The 25,133-nt window shown below is 34.1% G+C and overlaps 2 protein-coding genes across 14 annotated transcripts in view; one reads left to right on the plus strand and one right to left on the minus strand.

The window, feature by feature from the left end:
• LOC143226320 (uncharacterized) overlaps nt 1–25,133 on the plus strand; it is an 83,871-nt gene that overhangs the window by 48,503 nt on the left and 10,235 nt on the right. Inside the window, exons 4-6 of one of the 3 annotated variants that reach the window (XM_076457131.1) lie at nt 4,622–4,764; nt 9,016–9,173; nt 17,449–17,952. In XM_076457131.1, the coding sequence (XP_076313246.1) occupies nt 4,622–4,764; nt 9,016–9,173; nt 17,449–17,521 (374 nt within the window). In that variant the 3' untranslated portion in view covers nt 17,522–17,952. Of the gene's footprint in view, nt 1–4,621; nt 4,765–9,015; nt 9,174–17,448; nt 17,964–25,133 lie in introns of those variants that run through there. The other 2 variants (XM_076457134.1, XM_076457132.1) reach the window with 2 other exon arrangements.
• The window catches only part of LOC143226319 (tumor protein p53-inducible protein 11-like), a 304,810-nt gene continuing 302,611 nt past the window's right edge, over nt 22,935–25,133 (minus strand). For all 11 annotated transcript variants that reach the window (XM_076457121.1, XM_076457128.1, XM_076457122.1 and 8 more), the window contains one exon: nt 22,935–24,561. In XM_076457121.1, coding sequence (XP_076313236.1) covers nt 24,266–24,561 — 296 coding nt within the window. In that variant the 3' untranslated portion in view covers nt 22,935–24,265. The remainder of the gene's footprint in view (nt 24,562–25,133) is intronic.

The following is a 25,133-nucleotide window of genomic DNA, read 5'->3' on the forward strand; positions in this document are numbered from 1 at the left end:
GGAAATAAATCAGGATTTTTTGCACTGATGAAACAAGAGATTCCGAACTTGCAAGACACTCACTGTTTTCTTCATCGACATGCTTTGGGATCAAAAACATTACCTCCAAAGTTGAAAAGGGTTCTTGACATTCTGTGAAGACCATCAACTGGATTAGGGGTCGCGCTCTGAACCACCGCCTCTTCAAGTCACTTTGTGAAGATTTTGGAAGTGAGCATTCAGTTTTGCTTTTCCATACAGAAGTCCGCTGGCTGTCACGTGGAAGAGATTTAACGAGCTTCTTTGAACTGCGAGAAAAAGTCAAAACTTTTCTGAAGGAACGTGACTATGATCTGCCCGGAGAAATAGAATCACAAGAATTCAACCAAATGCTAGCCTATTTGAATGATATTTTCACTCGTATAAATGACCTGAGTGTATATCTTCAAGGGAAAAACATAAACATATTGAAATGCTGCGAAAAGTTAAATGCTTTCAAAGAAAAGTTACAACTTTGGTGTCGACGAGTTAAAAGGGAATCTTTCAAATTTTCCATCACTTGAAGAAATGGTAGATGAAGATGAGTCCTTGATTCCATGTGTGTGTGAAGAAATTGTGGATCATTTGGAAATACTATCAAAGTCATTTGATGGATATTTTGGAGGAGAACTGGAAACTTCTGAAGAATGGATTATGAATCCATACTCTTTCAATTTGGATAATATGTCGGATGATGGAGAACTAAAGGAAGATCTTATTGAACTGCGCACAAATCGAGTTCTTGAAATGCAGTTTGAAAGCAAAACTTTGGAACAATATTGGTGTTCGGCAATGGACATGTTTCCAAGGCTTTGTGAAAAAGCACTAAATGTACTCATCCCATTCGTGACGTCATACTTATGTGAGTTTGGATTTAGTGCCCTTTTGTCAATCAAGACAAAATCTAGAAATCGCTTGGGTGCGCAGGCAGACTTGTGGATTGGTATCAGCAACAAAGCGCCACGCTTTGAAAAACTCGTAAGAAATAAACAGGAACAAAAGAATCATTAAATTTAAATTGGCTTATGAACATTTGAACATTTCAAATTCAAAGAAATTTCATTTCATGCATGGATGAAAATTATTTTTTTGAGGCCATGTAGGGTTTATGCAACTTTTAGTTTGTTATAATATTTTTTCTTTTTAAAATGTTTCGTTTTTGTTTATATATCATTAAAAACTAATTATAAAAATTTGTTTTGGCCACTTTCACCTTTATTCTTAAACAAATAATTACTGTGAGGGGTGCGAGAACATATTAAAATTTTTTAGGGGTGCGAGGCATAAAAACGGTTGAGAACCACTGCAGTCTAGAGCGAGATGGTGTTCGTGTTCAGGCGGGCACTGTACGTAGTCACGTTAGAACGATAAATAAACTCCACTAAGCCTTCCTCGGCTATCTTTATCAATACAACTGATGAAAACCGCGAATAAACCAGCTTGACAGAGCTGAGAAACCCGATCTTGTATTTTGCATGTGCAACTACTACACTATTTTGTGTGATATTTAAATAGGTTTTACTCCTTCATGGTTCAGAAACCAGTACATATTCGGCCACACTGGTGAGCATTTGATATTCCACATATCGCAAGAAATTTAACTTTCTATTCAGAATGAAAAAATAGAGTACTGGAAAGCTTTGTTTGGGAATCAACCCTCTAAACGCATCTGTCTTTAGTGCAAAACAGAGATAAATAAATACACAGATGGCGTTAACCTCATGCCATTGGTATTATAAACAGATGATAAGTAATATTATGGTTTACACATTCATTTATTTTTCATACACAAGGTGTATGTATATATATATATGTTTGTTTTGTGGATAGAAGTGCACTGAGCCAACATTAGGCACTAATGCGACCGGGTAGACTATAAAAGAGAAAGCGTTAGGTTATTGGCATTCTTCGATGCAAAAGCAATCTTGCATTACATTATAATTGTTTGGTTTAGCTTTTGATCCTGATATGAAGCCTTATAAATCTCCACTTCCTAGTAGTTCTTACGTTAGGCCTAGATGACATAGTATGCCAAACGTTTTCACCGTATGATGTATTTTCTTCTACCAAAGCCACATCAGAATATCTGTTGAGTCCACTGAGGGAAATCTAATCCTTGATTTTAGCGTTGCAAATCCGTAGATTTATTGTTGTACCAGCAGGGGACTTCACGGCACGAATTCTAGATATTAGCTGGAAAAATAATCAAAGACAATCTTACTTTTGCAAGAAAAGATGAATGATTGAGCGTGTATGCACATAAACTCATATCAAACATAAAGAGATTCAAGCTGTAGCTTGGCTATTAGGTATCGTAAAAACTCTATAAAACAGAAAGATCAAGAAAACTGTAGATATAAGTCGCCGTCAGATTCGACTTCCGAAACCTTTTCTCAAAGTAAAAGAATAATAAGATTAGCGTAACGAACTAACATCAAGATTAGCGTAACGAACTAACATCAAGTTGTTAATTTTGAAATAGTAACTCATATAGGTTCTTCTCGTGTATTTTTTAATATAGTCTTAACGTCCATTTATTGTTATCAAAACAAAGATACCTACATATAAATCAGAACTAAAATAAACCCTGTAATTAAAATATCTAATGTAATATACCGTTCGAACGGGGAATGTACAGCGTCATGAAACAAAAGTTTATAATGACTAATAAAGGTTTAGTTTTTGGAATTTCGCACAAAGCTACTCGAGGGCTATCTTTGCTAGCCGTCCCTAATTTAGCAGTGTAAGACTAGAGGGAAGGCAGCTAGTCATCACCACCCACCGCCAACTGTTGGGCTACTCTTTTACCAACAAATGGTGGGATTGACCGTCACTATATAACGCCCCCACGGCTGGGAGGGCGAGCATGTTTGGCGCGACGCGGGCTCGAACCCGCGACCCTCGGATTACGAGTCGCACGCCTTACGCGCTTGCCCATGCCAGACCATGACTAATAAAGGTTAGAGACGACTCGAACGGGTAATTAATGAAACTTTATTATTAGTTTAATATAGTATCAAATGTCATCGTTAAAAGCTTGTCGAAACGTCGTATGTTTGTTACAATGATAAATTTGTAATAATAAAGTTTTCTTTGTTACTAGTTCAAACAGTATCCAAAATTTATTAGTCTTGAAGTGAGAGCCTCCCAGTGCATTAGCAGTATGTTTGTGGGCTAACAGTGCTTGAAACAGGGTTTCGATACCATGTTGGGTAGAGCACAGATAACCCATTTTGCAGCTTTGTGCTTAACTTCAAATAAAAGAACAAACTCGAAGTTAGTTGCTCGTTGTCAAACTTGTCTCCCGCTGAGACAGAAGTAAGTCTTGGGATTTACAACGCTGAAATCAGGGGTTCGATTCCGGTCGGTGAACACAGCAGATAGCCCCATGTGGCTTTGCTATAGGAAAAACACATACCTTCAGCAAACTTATAATTATTATAATGTATCGATTAGCAGATGGGTAACCTTTCTTTCAGCGACAGTTAAGATAATCTCAGTTAAAACATGTCATTATATGCTGTGTTTCTTTAACCGCCCGGTTAAAAACTACTGAGAAGATACTGTTACATATCATAATTTATTTCAGATGAGTCTCTGATTTATTATGTTACGTGCATTACATATCACTATTTCAAATAACGGGAATTTTAATTTGAACTTTAGTTAAATAAATGTTAATATGTATTTGATTTATGTTATTTGCCAACAAGATTGATACACAATTTTCTTTTTTTAACGCAAATATATGTTAATATACAAACATGAAAACGAAACGGTTATTGCTAATAGTTATTACAAATAATGGTTTATATACAACAATTTTAAAAAGTTACGAACAATACCGAGTCTTATATCCGGTCTAGAACTGAATATTTTATCGACAGTTCAGGTCCACGACCAGCAAATGAATTCTGAGGTAATATTGTCACACCTTGTTTAATTTAGCTAGCTTGATTTCTCTCACATTACTGACTTTTACCGGCGACGATATTTACTATCCTCGTAGAAATTCTAACATCCATAGTTTATACATTGAAGTTAAACGGTTTGTAATGTTTGAAATCTATAAACGTTCCAGGTTCAATTCTGTAGTTTTTCTGATTAATTAGGCGTTAGTCACAATTATAGTTTCCTAGGCCTACAGCACACTGACTGTAGCTTTCCAATAATAATAATACTTTTGTTTCTTGGCGAGTCGGTTTATATATATATATATATATATATATACATCAATTACGCGAGTTTCTCTACGTTTCAACATTATTCCAATGAGTTTTTGTAAAACAAATATTGTTGATTCTTCCTTTCAAGAATTTTCTACAAATTTCGAGAACAGGCGGGACTTGCACAATACACAGTCAAGAATATACGTCACATGTAAAAAAGAAAAAAAAATGAAAACACGGGCAGACACCAAAATAAATGTACAACGGTAAATTTGTTACAATACTTCAACCTAAAAGTTAAATATTTTGTTCATCAAATGAACCTTATTTATAACAGCTTATATGTAACTTGGATAAAATGTTAGTGTAGAGTAATCGTTGATTCGTTTTCTGATGTTTTCATTCTTACCACGTTTTGATATTACCGACGTTAGGGGCGGTTTCAGTTGTGGTGCCTGTTGTCTATATCTCTGGAAACATGGAAGAACTAGTACATCAGCTACAAACGACCTATGGGCTGTTGTTGATTGTAGACATGAACGTGTGGTACGCTCACAGCTGGGGGTTTTGGCTTCAGGTATGTTATACATAGTTATATGTGTTTTATAAGCTATTAGTCAATAAAGACAGTGATTAACTCTTGGCTATGAGTCAATAAACTTATTTACGTCAAGGACTGCAGCGAAGGTTTAACTCTTGGTTACTTAAGCACTAAAAATAAGGTGTAACTTTTATCTTTTTGGTGCTAGAACTAAAAATTGACTCCTTTGTGAGAAGCCCCGGAGATAAGGTTTAATAATTAGTTACTTGAACACTGAAAGTAAAGTGTAACTTTTGTCTTTCAGGTTCTAAAGCTACGATTTGCCTCCTGTATGATAGACATTGAAAATAAGATTTAACTCCCATCTGTTAGGCGTTTTTACAACGGTGGAACGCGAAAAATTTACTATGGGATTCATAGTCTCAGGCACGATACAATATTTTAAATATCTAGGATATTTAAACGACTTTTAAAGCAGCAAACTATATTGTCACTTTACTATGGTAAAACCTTATATTTCAACTTAGGTTGTAAACAACTGTTTGTTTTTGGAATTTTAAATTGCTACTTTAGTATGATAAACCTTAAATTTAAACTTTGGTTATAAATAACTGTTCGTTTGTTTGGGATATACTCATAAAACCACATAAGGATTATCTGCACTAACTGAGCTGTCCCTAGTTTTGAAATGATAGAGGTGGGGTGGACAACTTATTTTTCATAGTGGCCACAACAGTGGCTAATGAAAACAACGTTGGCCACACTGTTCAAAAAAAATAAAATATAATTGAAAGATACTAGTTTAATCAAAATGACTGTATTTCAACTAACCTTCAATGTGAAAATTGATGGGGTTTTCATCAACAAGTTTCGTGAAATTTGGCTTAATATCTATGCTCAATGAGCATCTTAGTTCTGCCTCTAAATTTATGTCAGTAAACCAAGATCTGTATCTAGACTTGAGAAAATCTAGCATAGAAAATGTTGACTCACACACCCATGTGGATCCAAACATGGAAAATAATTTTGAAATTGTTATATTTAAATTTGGAAGACTCTTATTTATCAAAATGGTGAGCCACATCTCTCTGATAGAACATTTTTGTTTACCTTTAATATGTTTTACACTTTGCAGGAAAAGCATCTCATCTCCAAATCCACACTTATCCAAAGACAAAAAAGATGTAATTTCCTTACTGAAATTCCCTTAGTCAAATTGAAATGGATCATGCAAAATTCAAATAACAATTTCAAATTTTTAAATTCGGAGAAACGTGATTCAAGTTTTTGAGATAGATTTTTATTCCAGTTTACATAGAGATAATTTTTAGCATCAGAGAAATCATAGACCGTATTATTTCCAAGAAAACTATTCAACTTTACAAAATGTGTCAAATCATTCTTTTGTAAGTGTTCCTCAAGGAGGTTAAGCTTTAATTGAAATTCATGAATAGACTGTGATTGCTCGCTTATTATTTTACCTCTTCCCTGAAGCTTCACATTAAAATTATTCAAGTGAGTCATCATGTCGCGCAGAAATTGCAAATCATGACAAAGTTTCAATTTCAGGGAGATTTTCAATCTTATCTTTTTCAACAAGATATTCTTTTATTTGAGGAAATAAGGAAGTAACTCGTCCCAAGACTTTTTCTCTACTTAACCATCTTATATTTTCAAAATCAGTAAGATCATCAAAAGTATAGTCACTACTTTCCTACAAAGACTCGACAAACTGTTGATGGATGAGAGAGCTGCCACTTCTAATATAATTCACAATATTTACAACAATGTCCATCATAATTTTCAATTCATCACTTTTAGACATCTGAGCACATAAATTTTCCTGATGCAAAATGCAATGGAAAGATGGCAGCGTAGACTTCACGTTATTTTCTATTAAATGCTGCTTCAAAAGAGAAACAAATCCTAATTTTGCCCCAGTCATGGCGGGAGTACCATCTGTTGTCAGAGAAACCAGTTTTTTTAAAATCCAGATTAAATGTTTTTGACATTTAAAGACATAAAAGATGTTTTTTCCACATGTTCGATCTCGTAATTTACAAAGACTAAACCTTTCTTTCCTTCAAATCTGAAGTTACATATCGAACCCAAAATATCAACTGTGCAGTATCAATAACATCTGTTGACTCATCTAGTACTAAAAAAACACAAACTGATTTTCTATGACTTTCGCTAACTCTAGCATTCTGCGGAAAATTGTTCTTAATTGCAGGTTATTTACGTTTTGAAAAATATCATTTTTTATTTTTGAATCATAATTCTCCAACAGATTTTCAATGACTCCAATCAATATTTATTTTACTAGTTCAGTATCAGAAAATGATTTCTTTTTTTGAGCTAAAATCCAAGCTACTTTATAGCTAGCTAATGTAACTAGTTCTATCGATGATAAAAATCTGTTTAGGCTTCCCTTTTGTTCATAAAGTTGTGCTTTCAAACGGTTAATTTCATTCATACAATTTTTGCTGTCACCTGAAATTTTACATTCAATTCGTTGTAAAAATTGTTAAAGTGTTGCTTAAGGTTGTATACTTTATTATACCTAAAGACTTTGTTACACAAAAGACACACTGGATTATTATTTACTTCAATCACTACAGATTTCAACTCCCAACTTTCATTAAATTCTCGTTTCACGTTTTTCCAGTCACGCGCCATTCTCTTTTCGACAGTAATACCAGAACCAATAAAATTGTCTTTATTTTCTAAGTGTTCACCATCATCTGGATTCTTTTGTTTTGTTTTTGAATTATCCATTTATCCGTATTATGGGATTAAAAACAAAATATATTTAAACACTTGAAAGTTGCACAATAAAAACATGTTTGCAAGCGCATTCAAAACAACGCACACTCAATAACAAACATCTAAATCAAACTGACGTTACAAAATGGGCGGAGTCTGTGACAGTAATGAAGCGCTCGACATTAGAGATGACGTGAGACAGTGCAGTTGCTGATTACCAAATTTGCAATAAAAAATGAATGATGGAAAAAGTTGATTTTAAACTCGAGCTGGCCACCCATGGACTAGAGGAATCCAATTAGTCAACAGCATTCTCAGCTGACTCTTAAACTACTCTGATTTATAACCAAGATTGCAAATCGCTGAATGGGAGTTTGCAGAAACGTGATGTCAACTGTAGATTCGTAGATCCACAGTCCAACATGCTAGCTGTTAGGCCACACTCAGCCTATTATAAACAAACAAGCACTGGTAGTCGTACAGTTTTCTACTTCAGGGAAGTCGGTTTAGATTTAAGCCAAAAATAACGCGGATTCTCCGAAATTAGTTGATCAAGAATTTATTATTATAACTAATTGGATTTAACTATATTCTGGAAAACATCGATCAAATTCAAGTTCGAAACAGATAAACATTAATATATAAAACAACATAAATATATTACCAATTACAATAAGCTATGAGGAGTAGAACACTCTACTCTTTACAGATGTTTGGTGTATCTATCCAATATGGCAACAGAAAACATGGATTTAAACCGATAAAAGAAAAAGGGAACAACCTTATAATATACACCGAAGACAACAGCTACAACCGTTATGTTTACTATAAAACGTAGACCTACACAAGGGACTATCTTTACTTTGCCCATCGTGGGTATGGAAACCGGATTTTAGCGTTGCAAGCCCTCAAACTTACCGCTGAGCCATCGAGAGGTACGAACATTATGAAACGAATAAACTACGATTCTAAAGTGAGATATATAGACAGATAGATCTGGTATATGTCTTAAGTAATTGCGAAGTGTTTGTAAGATTTGTCTGTATATTTTTAAGGTACTGCAAGAACGGAAGAGTTCATATTTATAGTTTTGTACAAAATTACTAGTCAGCCTTTTTAACCAAGTTTTGTATGTTTCACTACCAGTTAGATAAACAAGGTTATCAAAGGAAGTTGACTTTTAACTTAATTTCAGCGGTACAACATTTTAAACCGAATGCTTCAAAATGATCAGGTAATGAGATGTTTAAACTATTTGGAAGCTGCGACTTTATAAATAAAGGCTCGTAAATTAGTAGACAAATTGGCCTTTTATTTGTTATTGTTTTGTTGCTGATATAACACGCAGCGATCGTTACAATCTCGAGGTTGTGTATTATCCAATAAAATGTCAATTTGTAAATTGAATATTGATTTTATTCTTATGTGAAAGTGTCTTATCAATAGCGAATTTATTGAATTAGAAGCACTAGAAATGATGTGTAATAAACAATTTGTTTTTATTTTTAATACAACTTGCAGACAAGTTTACCGATCTTATGGGTTTTCATCATGGGAGTAATGGTGTCGCTAGGGTCGTCCACTGTGACTGTTGAAAACAAGAAACGGAAACCACCTAGCGAGGATAAAACAAACGAAGAGCCTGAAGCCCCAGAACTTCAAGCTTTACAAAGTACAAGGTGAAAGGTTGTGAATATAAAGTATAAATCTAACTCTTTCTCAGTTTTTGTTACTTCAGGTTGATAAAAACGAATTCTAACTGAGAAGATCAATTTGTTTCATCAATAATGGTAAGGTTAAATGTTTAATTAAATTTGTTAACCATAAAAACATAACGTATCCAATGAAAATTATTTGATAGTACAGCCAAGTAGAATACTCAATACTCTAGTACTACAGCCAAGTAAGTTAACGTGTTATCACAGCCGAGTAGAATACTCTAGTACTACAGCCAAGTAAGGTAACGTGTTATTACAGCGAAGTATAATACTCTAGTATTCTAGAGTAATAAAATCATTCATTGTTATATCTATGTGAAAATCATGTGGTAGTACAACAACACGAAATCGCTTAGTATTACGGCCAAGTGGAAAACCATTTGGTGATACAACGAAATGAAATTTTTCAGTGTTACAGCCATGAAAATCATCTGATAATGCAACAAAATAAAATCGTTCAGTGTTACAGCCAAGTGAGTGAAAATTAGTTGGTGAGATTCTCTTTCTGGTAATGAAAAGAAATGCAATGTTAAAGTCAACTAAGATTTACATATGGTAACGTTGTGTAAGAAAAAAGTTTCCTCTGGTGGTGAGGGTATAATGACTGTTTTATTTTCTTCTCTGACAAATCCTTGTCCAAATTTTAATAAAATATAACTTGAACATTTTATTTCATAAGAAAAAAATCACAGAGTATGTTTTGTACACTTTAACAGTAGATAGGTTCTAGAGGTCCTGTATGAAATACCAGTTCAGTTACTTGGCAACAATTATTCTTATCAAAAGTTCTGTATAATAAATCACTGTAGTCACTTAGCAACAGTTATCCATATTAAGAATTCTGTATAATGAATCACTGTACTAACTTAGCAACAATTATCCTTATTAAACGTTCTGTGTAATAAATCATTGTAGTTACTTAGCAACAGTTATCCTTATTAAGAATTCTGTATAATAAATCACTGTAGCTACTTAGCAACAATTCTCCTTATTAAGAGTTCTGTATAATAAATCACTGTAGTTACTTAGCAACAGTTATCTTTATTAAAAATTATGTATAATAAATCACTGTAGTTATTTAGCAACAATTATCATTATTAAGAGTTCTGTATAATAAATCACTGTAGTCACTTAGGAACAGTTATCCTTATTAAGAATTCTGTATAATGAATCACTGTACTAACTTAGCAACAATTATCCTTATTAAACGTTCTGTGTAATAAATCATTGTAGTTACTTAGCAACAGTTATCCTTATTAAGAATTCTGTATAATAAATCACTGTAGTTACTTAGCAACAGTTATCTTTATTAAGAGTTCTGTATAATAAATCACTGTAGTTACTTAGCAACAGTTATCTTTATTAAAAATTATGTATAATAAATCACTGTAGTTATTTAGCAACAATTATCATTATTAAGAGTTCTGTATAATAAATCACTGTAGTCACTTAGGAACAGTTATCCTTATTAAGAATTCTGTATAATGAATCACTGTACTAACTTAGCAACAATTATCCTTATTAAACGTTCTGTGTAATAAATCATTGTAGTTACTTAGCAACAGTTATCCTTATTAAGAATTCTGTATAATAAATCACTGTAGCTACTTAGCAACAATTCTCCTTATTAAGAGTTCTGTATAATAAATCACTGTAGTCACTTAGGAACAGTTATCCTTATTAAGAATTCTGTATAATGAATCACTGTACTAACTTAGCAACAATTATCCTTATTAAACGTTCTGTGTAATAAATCATTGTAGTTACTTAGCAACAGTTATCTTTATTAAAAATTATGTATAATAAATCACTGTAGTTATTTAGCAACAATTATCATTATTAAGAGTTCTGTATAATAAATCACTGTAGTCACTTAGGAACAGTTATTCTTATTAAGAATTCTGTATAATGAATCACTGTACTAACTTAGCAACAATTATCCTTATTAAACGTTCTGTGTAATAAATCACTGTAGTTACTTAGCAACAGTTATCCTTATTAAGAATTCTGTATAATAAATCACTGTAGTTACTTAGCAACAATTCTCCTTATTAAGAGTTCTGTATAATAAATCACTGTAGTTACTTAGCAACAGTTATCTTTATTAAGAATTATGTATAATAAATCACTGTAGTTATTTAGCAACAATTATCATTATTAAGAGTTCTGTATAATAAATCACTGTAGTTACTTAGCAACAATTATCATTATTAAGAGTTCTGTATAATAAATCACTGTAGTTACTTAGCAACAGTTATCCTTATTAAGAATTCTGTATAATGAATCACTGTACTAACTTAGCAACAATTATCCTTATTAAAAGTTCTGTGTAATAAATCACTGTAGTTACTTAGCAACAGTCATCCTTATTAAGAATTCTGTATAATAAATCACTGTAGTTACTTAGCAACAATTCTCCTTATTAAGAGTTCTGTATAATAAATCACTGTAGTTACTTAGCAACAGTTATCTTTATTAAGAATTATGTATAATAAATCACTGTAGTTATTTAGCAACAATTATCATTATTAAGAGTTCTGTATAATAAATCACTGTAGTTACTTAGCAACAGTTAACCGTATTAAGAGATTTAAATAATATTACAATTTATTACTTAACAGCAATTATATTAGGAGTTCTGTACACTAAATCAGTTTAGGTTTTTAACAGTAGTTATCCATATTATTAACATGAATAGTTAAGTTTTACCTAGGTGCAAGTTGCGAAAATGGGCTCACGTGTTGAGCCGACAACATAAGGTGTAGTTCTAGTTCCATTATGTCATATCATTCGTTTTTAACCATGTAACACTAGCCGTACAATGATAAAAGTGTTTTAGCCATTAAATGGCCATGTGTTATGACTTCTTAGAATGAGAAACGTCACCCTTCCAAATGTTGTATTGAAATATAACTTTTAACAGGGTAGAATAGAAACATTCGCTCAGGGTTAATCTCCTCATTCAACTCCTTTTTTATTGTGATTATTAACTTCCTTATTAGAGATAAATCCGTGATTTATCGTATCCATTTCTTATTAAGTTGAGATAATTTACAATGTTTTTTTTATCATGTTATGTAATATTCTGTTTAAAATGAAACCTCATTATACTGATAAAGTGCAAGTGTTTTGTTTCTCAGTATTATCAAATTAATGTTCTAACTTTTTTGTATCGTTCAAGATGGGTGAGCAGCAAGTGTCGGGTTTAGATTATAAAACAAAAGAAAACATGTTCTCAAACTTACAAAAAACTCACTGTGCTTCCAAAATTTTTCTGAAAATTTAAAAGATACTTTTTAATAAATTATTTGAAAAGTCATCGAAAAGCAAGAAGGTTTGCGATTTATGTTGTTTTGTGGATAATAATCGTGTTTGCAATCTCTGAAAACAAAGCAAAAACTAAAAGTACGTGCTAATTAACAATATATTTTTGCCGAAATCAACCCTGAAGTATGTCCCTTTGAAGATTTTGAAGAGTGCTTAGTTATCATTGTAAAACATTTTATTTTTTTACATGTATATAATTCTTGTATCCAGAAACGAAAGAAACTGAAGTTCACCCTTAAAAAAAAGACACGTGGTTGGATCCGTTTAAGTGTTTTTTTTTTTCTCAAATGTTAGACTAACAGAGTAAAACCAATCGCAAAGTTTCGATGTAAAAGCAAACCAAATGGGCAACATTATAAAGCTGATTGCAATACCACCTGATGTCCACCTAATGTTTTAGTCTTAATAAGGCTAAGACCGCTGTAAGCCTTACCTTTGTTAACGTTTTCCACTGTAACACCATTCCAGCACTTCCTCAACTATCACAAAGGTGGCACGCACGTACTCTAGCTTGAAAAATTGTATTGCTCGCTTCCTAATCGATGTTTTCGATTCTATTCTGACTACCGATAAACATTCCATTGCAACCATCTCTTCGCACGTGAAGTAATTTATACAAGATGGAACACGGACTAAGACCAATCGCGTGCTCCTTTCTTATAGTTGGGAAAATGTTTTAGTCAATTTATCTCAACTTTATGGTAAAACGAAAAACTTCCCTGACATGGCACTCCAGAGCTCATGTCCCCAAACTAAAATGATTTGTATTATTTTGCATTTATGTCAAAGATATTAACAAAGATTTCTGCCATAAAAGGCAATCTACATCTGTACATCCATGCTAACGGATTAAGTGTCAGTTTTGTAACGCACCAACAGCTTAAAGACCAGGGTATATTTTGTTATAATGCACAGATCAAAACCCGAATAGCCAGTTACAAAATCCAAAGTTCTACCACAGAGCGCTCGACCAAAACAACAAATGTTTCTCTCTGTTTCACCATTATACCAAAAAGAACATGACACACAAACACTACTGTTTTATAAATATGAAGATTACATTATCTGAATAAATACTATCTAGTATCATTCAGAGAGGCCTTTCACTTTCTACTGACCCCCGTTAGTACAGCGGTAAGTCTACGGATTTACAACGCTAAAATCAGGGGTTCGATTTCCCTCGGTGGGCTCCGCAGATACTCCGATGTGGCTTTGCTATAAGAAACATACACACATTCGCTATTATGTAAGTTTCTTGGATACACGTTTTTCTCCTGTTAGCGATATTAGAATTTTGAAGTTTCTTTTCTTCTATAGTGGTATTACAACTAAAACTTTTCCACGCGAACCTATTTACGACTAAATTGAAAACAAACGTAAAACATTAAATGAAAAAGAAACTCATTCAAGTCAGTTGGGTGCCAATCAGAATTTTGATTAAGAAATAAAGGTTTGGTTTGTTTTGAGTTTCGCGCAGAGATACAAGAGAGCTATCTGCGCTAGCCGTCCCTAATTTAGCAGTGTAAGACTAGAAGGAAGGCAGCTAATCATAACTACCCACCGCCAACTTTTGGTCTACTCTTTTACCAACGAATAGTGAGATTGACTATACCATTATAATACCCCCATGGCTAAAAGGGCGAGCATGTTTGGCGTGACGGGGAGTCGAACCCGCGACTCTCAGATTACGAGTCGAGTTCCTTAACCATCTGGTCATGCCGGACCAGGAAATGAAGGACAAATCATTATAGCCACAAACAAGAAAATAAACGTATTTGTACGTATGTTTTATACGTTTTTTCTTGTTCAGTAACCGGATTACAATAGTTATAATGACACTATTAACCTATGTAATGACATGTGATGTTTATTTATTCATTTAATAAAATTAGATATCTTTTATGTATTATTGCCCCATATTATATTCATTTTGGATGCTATTGAAAGTTATCAAAATAAACGCATTTACATTAATACTGAATATGATTGTGATTTTCCGAATTTCTAGGCTTAATCTCCTGAGAATTTTCGAGATAATTTAATGACTTTAATGGAAGCCTTTTACCGATAAAACTACAGGAAGAGCTCTCGTAAGTTGCCGGACGAAATATGATACCGGTATTAACAATATTTTCTTTATGAACATTAATTTATGTCGTTGTCATAAAATTGTTTGAAACAGAGCTGTGCCTGGTAGGTACGACGTCACTTCGGGCTAGTATAAGATAATTTCCGGATATTTTGCAGTAGTGGGGAAGTCATCAAATCATGCGTTTACGAATCACATCTTCTAATCCTAAATAAAACCATTCATGAAGTACACAATATGCTTCTATCTATTTCTACTGCAGTAAAACAGAAAGAAAGACATACTCAAAAAAGAAATGAGCTATGTATTGTTCGATAGAAGATTTTCTATGCATCTACATGTTTTACAACAAATTTCAGAGATTCATTCATCTTGAAATACTCCCCAACCTTGATCCAGTTCATTGTTTCTTATCTTTTTAAATGTTTAAAGATGTTTGAAAAACAATAACAATAATTATAATAATCGTACAGACAAAGCATAGTGGTTGGCAGCACAGAAACATGAAATATATGTGGTTCATTTTATGTCCTCCCAGTTCATAGACAGTCAGTTAGGAGTTTCTTCAACTGTTTTTCAAGCAGAAGGCTGAGTGTTAGATGTAAATCCAAAGCTTTAAACAATGTAAAGTGTTTGTTTCACAGCAAAGCCACATTGGGCTATTCGTTGTGTCTACCACGAGGGAATCGAATTTCGGATTTTAGTGTTGCAAATCTGTAGACTTACTTCTGTCTCACCGAAGGAACTAAAAACTTATAAATAAAAAACGCACCATGTCAGCATTAAACCTATGTGTGTGTGTGTTTTCTTATGGCATATTCACATCGGGCTGTTTGCTGTGTCCACCGAGGGGAATCGAAACCTTGATTTTAGTGTTGTAAATACGAAGACTTATCGCTGTCCCACCAGGGAACCAACTAATGTGTGTTTTATTATCGTCGTAAAGTCTTAACAATCTGTATGCAAAATAATTGGTTTCAATCTCATTTTGTCACCATCAATAGATAGACACTTGTATAGAATATCATTCAATTCTAATCTTAATTTCAATATTATATATTATACGTAAAATATTAAGTCTTAATTCAGAGATAACTAACACATAATATTACATAGAAAATCTTCGAGTCAAAGTCTTAATGCTAAGACAGCCAACAGACTGCACAATATAATATTCATATAGCATATCTTTGAACCAAAGTCTTAACCCTAAGCGGGCCCGGCATAGCCAAGCGTGTCAAGGTGTTCGACTCATAATCCGAGGGTCGCGACTTCGAATCCTGGTCGCACTAAACATGCTCGTCCTTTCAGCCGTGGGGGCGTTATAATGTTACGGTCAATTCCACTATTCGTTGGTAAAAGAGTAGCCCAAGAGTTGGCGGTGGGTGGTGATGACTAGTTGCCTTCCCTCTAGTAGCTTTGCGCGAAATTCAAAACAAACAAACAAACTTAATCCTAAGACAACCAACGCTCTGACAAAATATTAACATAATCAACATACTGACACAATATTATACAGAAAATTTTTGGATCAAACAATTATTGCTGAAACAATTAATACACTGACGTAGTATTATACACAATATCTTTGCATTAAACCATTTTTTCTAAGATATCTAGTAAGCTGACATAATATCATAAGAAAATGTTTGGATCAAGCTATTATTTCTAAGACAGCTAATACACTGACGTAATATCGTACAGAAAATATTTGGATCAAGCCATTATTTCTAAGACAACTACTACATTGATGTAATATTATATAAAAAATCTCTGAACCAAAGTACTGACACTAAGACTGTCAACAGTCTGATAGGACAGTTACTTAAATAACTCTTCTGTCGGTCAAACCACCGTCAGATACACTTTAGAAAGACATATCTGGAATTCTAAGCTTTCGATTATTTCTGCGAGAACAAGCCTTATTTGTAACACTCAGATACATACAAGAGGACATATTTATATAATTATTGAAAATATATTATTTAGTATTCACTGCTTAAGACAAAATGTCGGAATTGTTTTTGAGTATCAATATTTTTTTTCAAATTTATTAATATTACCGTCAATAAAACTTCCAACAGTGCGAGCCCGGCATCGTAATTTGATGATGGCAGGTTCGAATTCCCGTTCCATCAAACTTGTTCACTGTGAGGTCATTATGAAGTGAAGTTCAATCCCACTATTCGATGGAAAGAGAGAAGCCCAAGAGTTGGCGGTGGGTGGGAATAAGTAGTTGCTTTCCGTCTAGTCTTCCACTACTAAATTAGGGACGGCTATGACAGATAGCCTTCGTGTAGCTTTGTGCAAAATTTCAAACAAAGTGACAGTGACGCCCTGGCATGGCCAGGTGGGTTAAGGCGTTCGACTCGTAATTCGAGGGTCGCGGGTTCAAATCCCGGTCGCACCAAAATGCTCGCCCTTTCAGCCGTAGTGGCGTTATAATGTGACGGCCAATCCCACTATACGTTGGTAAAAGAGTAGCCCAAGAGTTGGGGGTGGGTGGTGATGACTAGCTGCCTTCCCTCTAGTCTTACACTGCTAAATTAGGGACGGCTAGCGCAGATAACCCTCGTGTGGCTTTGCGCGAAATTAAAAAACAAATAAACAAAAAAGTGATCTCACTTTCTGCCACGTTTTAAGTTGTTTCATTAAAAAAGAAAGATATTTCCTTACTTGTAATGTATAACTAGAGTTGCTCACTATATATTAAAACCTAAGTGGTTTTAACTACATTTGATTCTATTGTATAGTTTAGAAACTCGACCACTTGTTGCCCTGCTAACAAGAACCGGCACTTATTATTCATGTTCCTTTCAGTGACAAAATAACCGGAAAAAAACGCCACTTAAAACAGCATACTTTTCCAACAGACGTCGACACGCACCTCTAAACCATTCAAACACCCAGACTTATCGTTCCTTCCTTGATAAAGACTATGCATTCTTAGCCATAACGTCGCCAAATGGTTCTCGTGGAATTTCAATGAAGTTGGACGTGAGTTGACAGCGAAATTTATGACATTAAAAGGTGGTACGAACCGGTCAGTGATAACTTATTTGACTGTTTCAAATGAAGGGGGTTTCGGTTGTGCAGTTTTTTGTTTTTTTAATTTCAATATTTCGTTAATTAGGCTTTTGTTTGATCTTTTCTAATCTGAAAAAGAAAACTTCCTTAATAAATAACTTGCCCTAAAAACCCTAATTTAATATTAAATGGGTTAATCCTACCACGATTGTTATATTCTCTAAACCTTTGCGTAACACGAAACATTATCCGCCCCCCCCCCTCCAGGCTCCTCACCTTGGTGGCTCAGCGGTAACTCCGAGGACTTAAACGTTAAAAATCGTGTTTTAATACTCACGGAGAACAAGACAGAGATAGCCCATTGTGTAACTCTGTGTTTAAGGCTAAACAAACATAAAACATTTACGATAAGTAATTTATTTTGTTTAAGTTGACAAACAACATATTATTATTGGAAATCCAAAGGGCACATGTCATTAAACTAACAGTTTTATATCTGTTTAATAGTTATTAAGCACATTAAGTGAGGTATTTGTATCACTGATCAACACCAGTCTCTAAAAATCAAACAAACATAACAATAACGCGATTACCATTCCATAGCGTTCATCTATTGAACTGTGTAGCATCCTTCGATAGGATCCGGGTCTGAAACATTCGTCTGACATAAAATACTTACAACAACCATTATACGTCAACAGATCCTAGTAGAAATTCTCGTCTGCTTGTTTTGAGAATTAAAAAAACACACTAAATCTGAAAAAATACATCAACTGCTTCGTTAGAGACTTAACAAAATGTATAATATTTCATAAGATACGTATTCCTTGAATTTCAAACATTTATTAGTGTTTATTTTTGCTGTTTTTTTTTTAATTTCGTGCAAAACTACTCGAGGGCTATCTGCGCTAGCCGTCCCTAATTTAGCAGTGTAAGACTAGAGGGAAAGCAGCTAGTCATGACTACCCACCGCCAACCCTTGGATTACTCTTTTACCAAAGAATAGGGAGATTGACCGTCATATTATAACGCCCCTACGGCTGAAAGGGCCAGCATGTTTGGTGTGACGGGGATTCGAACCCGCGAACCTCAGATTACGAGTCGAACGCCTTAACGCGCTTGGCCATGCCGGGCCTATTTATTAGTGTTTAGAATGTTTTAGACGGTGTAAGAATGTTCATTATAAATTGCTGCCCATAATAAATAAATAAACACATTTCTGCAGTGAGAGATCTCTCTAGGTGTCGGTTTATTATAGCTGTGAGCAATTGAACATGGGATTTTAGCGTTATAAGTTTGTAAACGTACCCATGACCCCCCAGGGAGCCTTTCCAGGTTGTTCACTTGTTTGTTTCTTTAAGCATCAATTTACATTTGTTATATCTCTTACATAAACATCTGTTTACCATTGTTCCAGCCAAGTGTTTGTTAAAATATCCCTTTATATGGTTAGCATTGCCAAGGAAATGTTGTCAAGTCTGCGAAACTAAAGAAATGATGAACATTTTCCTCAGTCCTCAGGTTCCTCCAGTGGCACAGCGGTGTGTTTGCGGACTTGTGCAACGCTAAAAAACCGGGTTTCTATACCTGTGGTGGGCAAAGCACAGATAGTCCATTGTGTAGCTTTGTGCTTAATTCAAAAACAACAAGAACAGTCCTCAGGTTAAGTATCTATGGAATATGTGTTCACCATCTTTAACACATGTGGAAACAATCAAAAACTGAATAACATTAACTGTCACTTCCTTCTTGTTTTCATCGTTCCACACGATCTATTCTAACACAGAAATCATCTTTTCTACACTGTTATGGGTCGTCTTCACCGTTTAATAAAACTTGGAAACGTTATTATTGGTATAATTATCCGGGTGTGTTGATTTTATAAATCAAGACTGAAACGAAAAACAATTATTTTATTCAACACAAGGATATGAATTTTGTGCATGTAATCGCTGAAGACTCCAGTAGAGAACGAGAGAGCTTATTTAAAAACGTATTGGAAAGAGCACCTTACAAGATTCATATACACTTTCATAAATAAGTTGGGGTTAATTCCTATTCACAAGTTGCAAAAAAGTGTTTTCTCTCTTATTTTTACTCATAGGCTTGATACCGATTTCAGTAAATTTAACTCCCCTCTTTCATATGATAAACTTTATTTATATTTTTTAGCTTTATCTACATTGCATGTTTCTTTTAATAGGCCTTTTAAAGTCACTTCATATTTTACACGACTTCAATCTTTTTTTTCCAATTAATGTACCCACACCACGTAAAACAGTTACACTTCATCAATATCTTTATTTGGCACCTCGTATTCATAATTTTATTCCTTATAGTATAAGATCTTCTATTAATCGTGTTAATCAAAAGAAATACTTAAAACAATGGATCTTAAATACTGATGATAATATTCTGGGAACTTTATATTGATTTTGAAAGTTTTGATTTTACATTATTATGTGTTTAACCATCACAGGACGAGTTAACTCTTTGTTGATGGTTTTATATTGATATTTGATTTTTTGTGTCTAATTTATTGCTTAATAAATTTATTATTATATTATATATATATTATATTAGCCATCAATTCTATTAGTTAGTTAGTTGGTTTATTTGTTTTTTTAATTTCGCGAAAAGTTACAGTAAAGCTCTTTGTGTTATCCGTCCATACTTTAGCAGTATATGACTAGAGGGAAGGCAGCTAACCGTCATCATTCTCGCCAGTTCTTTTACTAACTAATAGTGGGATTGACCGGGACATTATAACGACTCCACAGCTGAAAGAGCGAGCATGTTTGGTGTGACGGGAATTCGGATTCGAACCTGCGATCCTTAGATTACGAGTTTAACCACCTGGCCATGCCAGACCTCTAACTCTATTAGAACCATCGACACATCTCATATTGTATTATCTAATAAAACTGTTAACCTCCACGTTTCAAGGATTCGTATATAAATGACAATACCTCAAACTGGGAAATATATTAATACCTTTCTTACCACTGACCTATGATTAATCACGTTTGATATTTAAACCAATCTTCACACTACTTGAACTACTACTCGTAGGGTTTTAGGTTTCGATTCCCCATCGTGAATCTAACGATATTCACGTTTATCTAATATATTTTAATACGACTATACACCTTGTTAATGTTACATGATTATTGTCTTTCTCCACTCGACCCGGCATGGGCAGGGGGTTAAGACACTCGACTCGTAATCCGAGGGTCGCAGGTTCAAATCCCCGTCACACCAACCATGTTTACCCCTTTCAGCAATGGGGGCGTTATAATGTGACGCTCAATCCCATTATTCGTTAGCGGTGAGTGATGATGACGAGCTGTCTTTCCTCTAGTCTTACACTGATAAATTAGAGATGGCTAGCGCAGATATCCCTTGAGTGGCTTTGCGCGAAATTCAAACCAAACCTTTCTCCACCTAGTGGCAGCATATTATTAACAATAGCGTGCTGCTAATTGGAATCAAGCTCTTGATATTTGACAGAAACCAATTCTTTCACAGTTAAGAAGTGTTATGTAGAAAAAAATGATATGGCTAATATACCTCTGGAGTGTGGCAAAAGTATATCTCATTTTACCATTAGTTTATCTGAGAAGTTTACAATGCTACACGTATGTTACTGTAGGTAGCCCTAACATATAGCAACTTGCCAATGTCGGGTCCTAAGGCCCTGTTATTGTGCTGTATTTGTCCCTTATCACGAGGTCCCTTTGTAGGACAGCGTCAAGTCTTCGTATTAACAATGTTAAAATCAGGGGTTCGATTTCCTTTGGTAGACACATAAGATAGGTCGGTGTGTCTTTACTATAAGAAAACACATAAGAAGTTATCACGAATGGTGAGGGCTGCCTATCATTTATGTGAAGCAAGGCATTTTAATACACATGGAGTTTTTTCAATTAATTATCGACTCCTTTAATAGGTCACACCTGATCACATCTACAGAATAATCAAAAACTAATTAATATAAAAACATCTTCGATAACATATTACTCGGTCTTCCACTTTCGTCGTGTAATATTTTTACTGATTTTTATAATGATAAAAATAGCGGTGGTTTCACAAGGGAAATTGAAGCCTAAGTGATTTCGAGGGCTATTTAGTTATGTATTAGTCAAATAGTTGCTGTTCCCAATAGCTACATAGATTAAAGATGGCAGTATATTTTGAAAAAAAAAAAGTAATATTTATTACTTCTAAAATTAATTTGGCACGGCATGGCCAAGCGCGTTAAGGCGTGCGCTTCGTAATCTGAGGGTCGCGGGTTCGCGCGCGAGTCGCGCCAAACATGCTCGCCCTCCCAGCCGTGGGGGCGTTATAATGTGTCAATCAATCCCACTATTCGTTGGTAAAAGAGTAGCCCAAGAGTTGGCGGTGGGTGGTGATGACTAGCTGCCTTCCCTCTAGTCTTACACTGCTAAATTAGGGACGGCTAACACGGATACCCCTCGAGTAGTTTTGCGCAAAATTAAACTACAACAACAACTAAAATTAATTAATAAAACACATCCGTTCAAGCAATTTTTCATTTAGTAACGTCTACACAGAAATAAGGATTCAATATATATATTTTATAAAGGTATTATTATGTAATTAATAAGTAATACATAAAATAAAATATATGGTTAGACAGTAAATATAATTAGTATAATAAACATGCAATAAAAAAAGTACATTGGAGGATCCTCAATTGGGCTTACTAGTGCCATCTCGTGGTAATAAGTGAAATACCTTGTTGTTTTTAAGTTGAAATCATTTATAATAACTTTTTGAAGAATAAAAATAAATAAAAAACAAAACATAAGTTATAATGGAGATTTGTGAGACATTGGTTTCATTACGTTAATTCATTTTTCACGACTTAATTTTACGTTTTTTTTTGTCTTCAAGCCATATAATCTATTTTAATACACTATAGTTTTTTACATGTGATGTAAAATAATTCAGCCAGTATTACGAGCGAAAGAAGCACAGCCATATCGGTATGGTGTAAATGTAGGTGTAAGTGTATGTTCACACCACGAACATGGTAATTCTATGGCGATCAGATGGTATGAAAATGTCGCATTTATAGACTTCAAATGAAGAGTTTTCTTAAATAGACACGGTAAAAAGCGATCATATAGTCAGTGATGTATAGCAGCCTTCAAATGGTCAACAAGTATTAAACTGGTCTCTCTGTCTACGAAGAATGACACAAAACTGTTACGTAACGTGGGTTGCTTAACTAAAAACAGTAAATTTCAGGATAATTAAATTCAGAACTGATTTTATTTGGACAATAAGAAACACATTGAACTAAGGAAACATGAACATGAAACACTTTTACACGTAATAAAATGTGTAGATCGTTTTATTTACGGATGTTTATACATCCCACACACACAGTGGAGTTTTCAAATAACACCATATATCAGCAGCTCATCATGACACTTTGTAATTCAAAATTAAAACCATAGACCAGAGAATATGAACAGCTTGTTAACACCGTAAACATAGCTAGGTACATATATATTTAAAATTTGATAATCCTACAGACTTTCCTAGCTTTCAATCTCCTTACGTTGATGTAGAAAAACATGCATTGTAATCATATCTTTGGCCAAAGATTTGCGAGAACACTAGATGTAGAATTAATAATGCTAAAACAAAAAATCCATTCGGTTTAGGTAAACTTGCCAAATTAGCTACAACTACATACGTTCTACTGTGCTCAACCTTTTACACGTGCGACCAATGTTAAAATAGTAATACTTTCGACAGTACTGTTTGATACCCTTTTGGAAGCTAATTCCGTTTATTGAAACACATATTTTAACAACAACAAAACTGTCATTTATATATATACGAAATCGAATACGTGACACAAAACATTGAGATTTTCAACGTGCAATTTATCGGACACAAGATATTATACCGTGCTTTTGTTTTGGCATTTTTAAAATTACGCATGTCAGTAGCAGATCTGGTCTGCATTTTAAAGCTTATCTACAGACCATTGGGTCACAATATGTTTCTCTTCCAGCTAACAGTATGAGCTGTTTGCTTACATTTAAAACTTCAACTGTAGATAAGTTCGCGACTTCTTTCTGACAAAGTGAGTTCTGAAGTAACACCACCTATCGGTAGCTTTAAATAGCGTATAAAAATTAAATCGAGAGGGCGAATACATACAAATGAACAAAACTCTTTGTGTATAGATTTATAAAACAGATCGTCTTCCTGAAAAATTTTCTCTATAATAATGTGTACAGGTTTTAGTGCTTAAAAGCAAGATAAACAGTGTTATGTTATGTGATGAGTTATATATAAACATCAAAAAACAACGTAAACACGAACTATTATGTTATTATAGCTTCCATAAACACGGATTTCTATTAATATATCTTATATTTGACCATTTTTCTAAAATAACAGTAATATATATCACAATCTCACATTTTTTTTCACTTGTTAGCCAAATTTTTGTGTGGATAATTAACATCAGGAGACACCTAAACACATCATTAGCAACGAGAAAACTCAGTTACCATAATTAACTCAGGTAAACGTATATAAGAATATGTCAGTGTTTTTGAAGTGTTTACTCAGTTTTCTTGGTGCCAAGACAAGAGGTGTTTGTGTCAGTGGCTCCACCTAGAGCCACAGCCATTGAAACAGCGGACACCGAAGTGACCTGCCCGCTTGAATCGCTAGGTGGTGGTCTGATATTTACATCTCTCAGATCCTTGAAGGAAGCTGACTTTCGGATCCCCATGGGATTGCGACCAAGAGCCCAATAGAAGTAGCCATTCAGGGACACTAGTATCAAGCGAACCACTAGGGCTAACAGGCGTCGAAGTCTCAGCTCTCCTTCATTCCAGGTATGCAGAATCATAGCTGAAACATTGAAGAAATAGCTTATAGAGAACAGCTGAAAATTGATTCTAATCAACAAATGAACAAACTGTACAAACGTTTTACGGAAATTCAACCATAAAAGCAATATATTTTGTCACAAGAACGGCTTTCGTTTACATCATCAGTGTCAGACGCACATCAGAGTGAGATAATTACATTATCTGGTTTTGTTTCCAAAATAGATAAAGTGACTGAGAGAAAACTGGCTTAGCTAAAATTTGAGTTAAAATTACCAGAGGTGTCGCTAAACACCTAAAAGATTCGAGGCTCAGGCGCACAGGCGATGGGAATTTTCCACGTTTTAGTAAGATATTGATCACGGTTTCCTATTTTGATTTTTCAAGACATCAACTGGTCTCATGTGCCAGTGCCTAGCAACGCCTCTGAATATTACATTTTGTCATAAATGCAAAGTAGGTAATTTATGTTCTTAAATGGTATTGAAAGTATAAGATCAGTAATCGAGTTTTTTTTATAAAGACTTTTATTCACACATGGAAGAAATAGATTGACTGTATTTTTAAACGTTCATAAAAAATACCTCATGAAAG

Source organism: Tachypleus tridentatus, chromosome 9 (genome assembly GCF_004210375.1).
Source record: "Tachypleus tridentatus isolate NWPU-2018 chromosome 9, ASM421037v1, whole genome shotgun sequence".
Classification (NCBI taxonomy): Eukaryota; Metazoa; Arthropoda; class Merostomata; order Xiphosura; family Limulidae; genus Tachypleus; species Tachypleus tridentatus.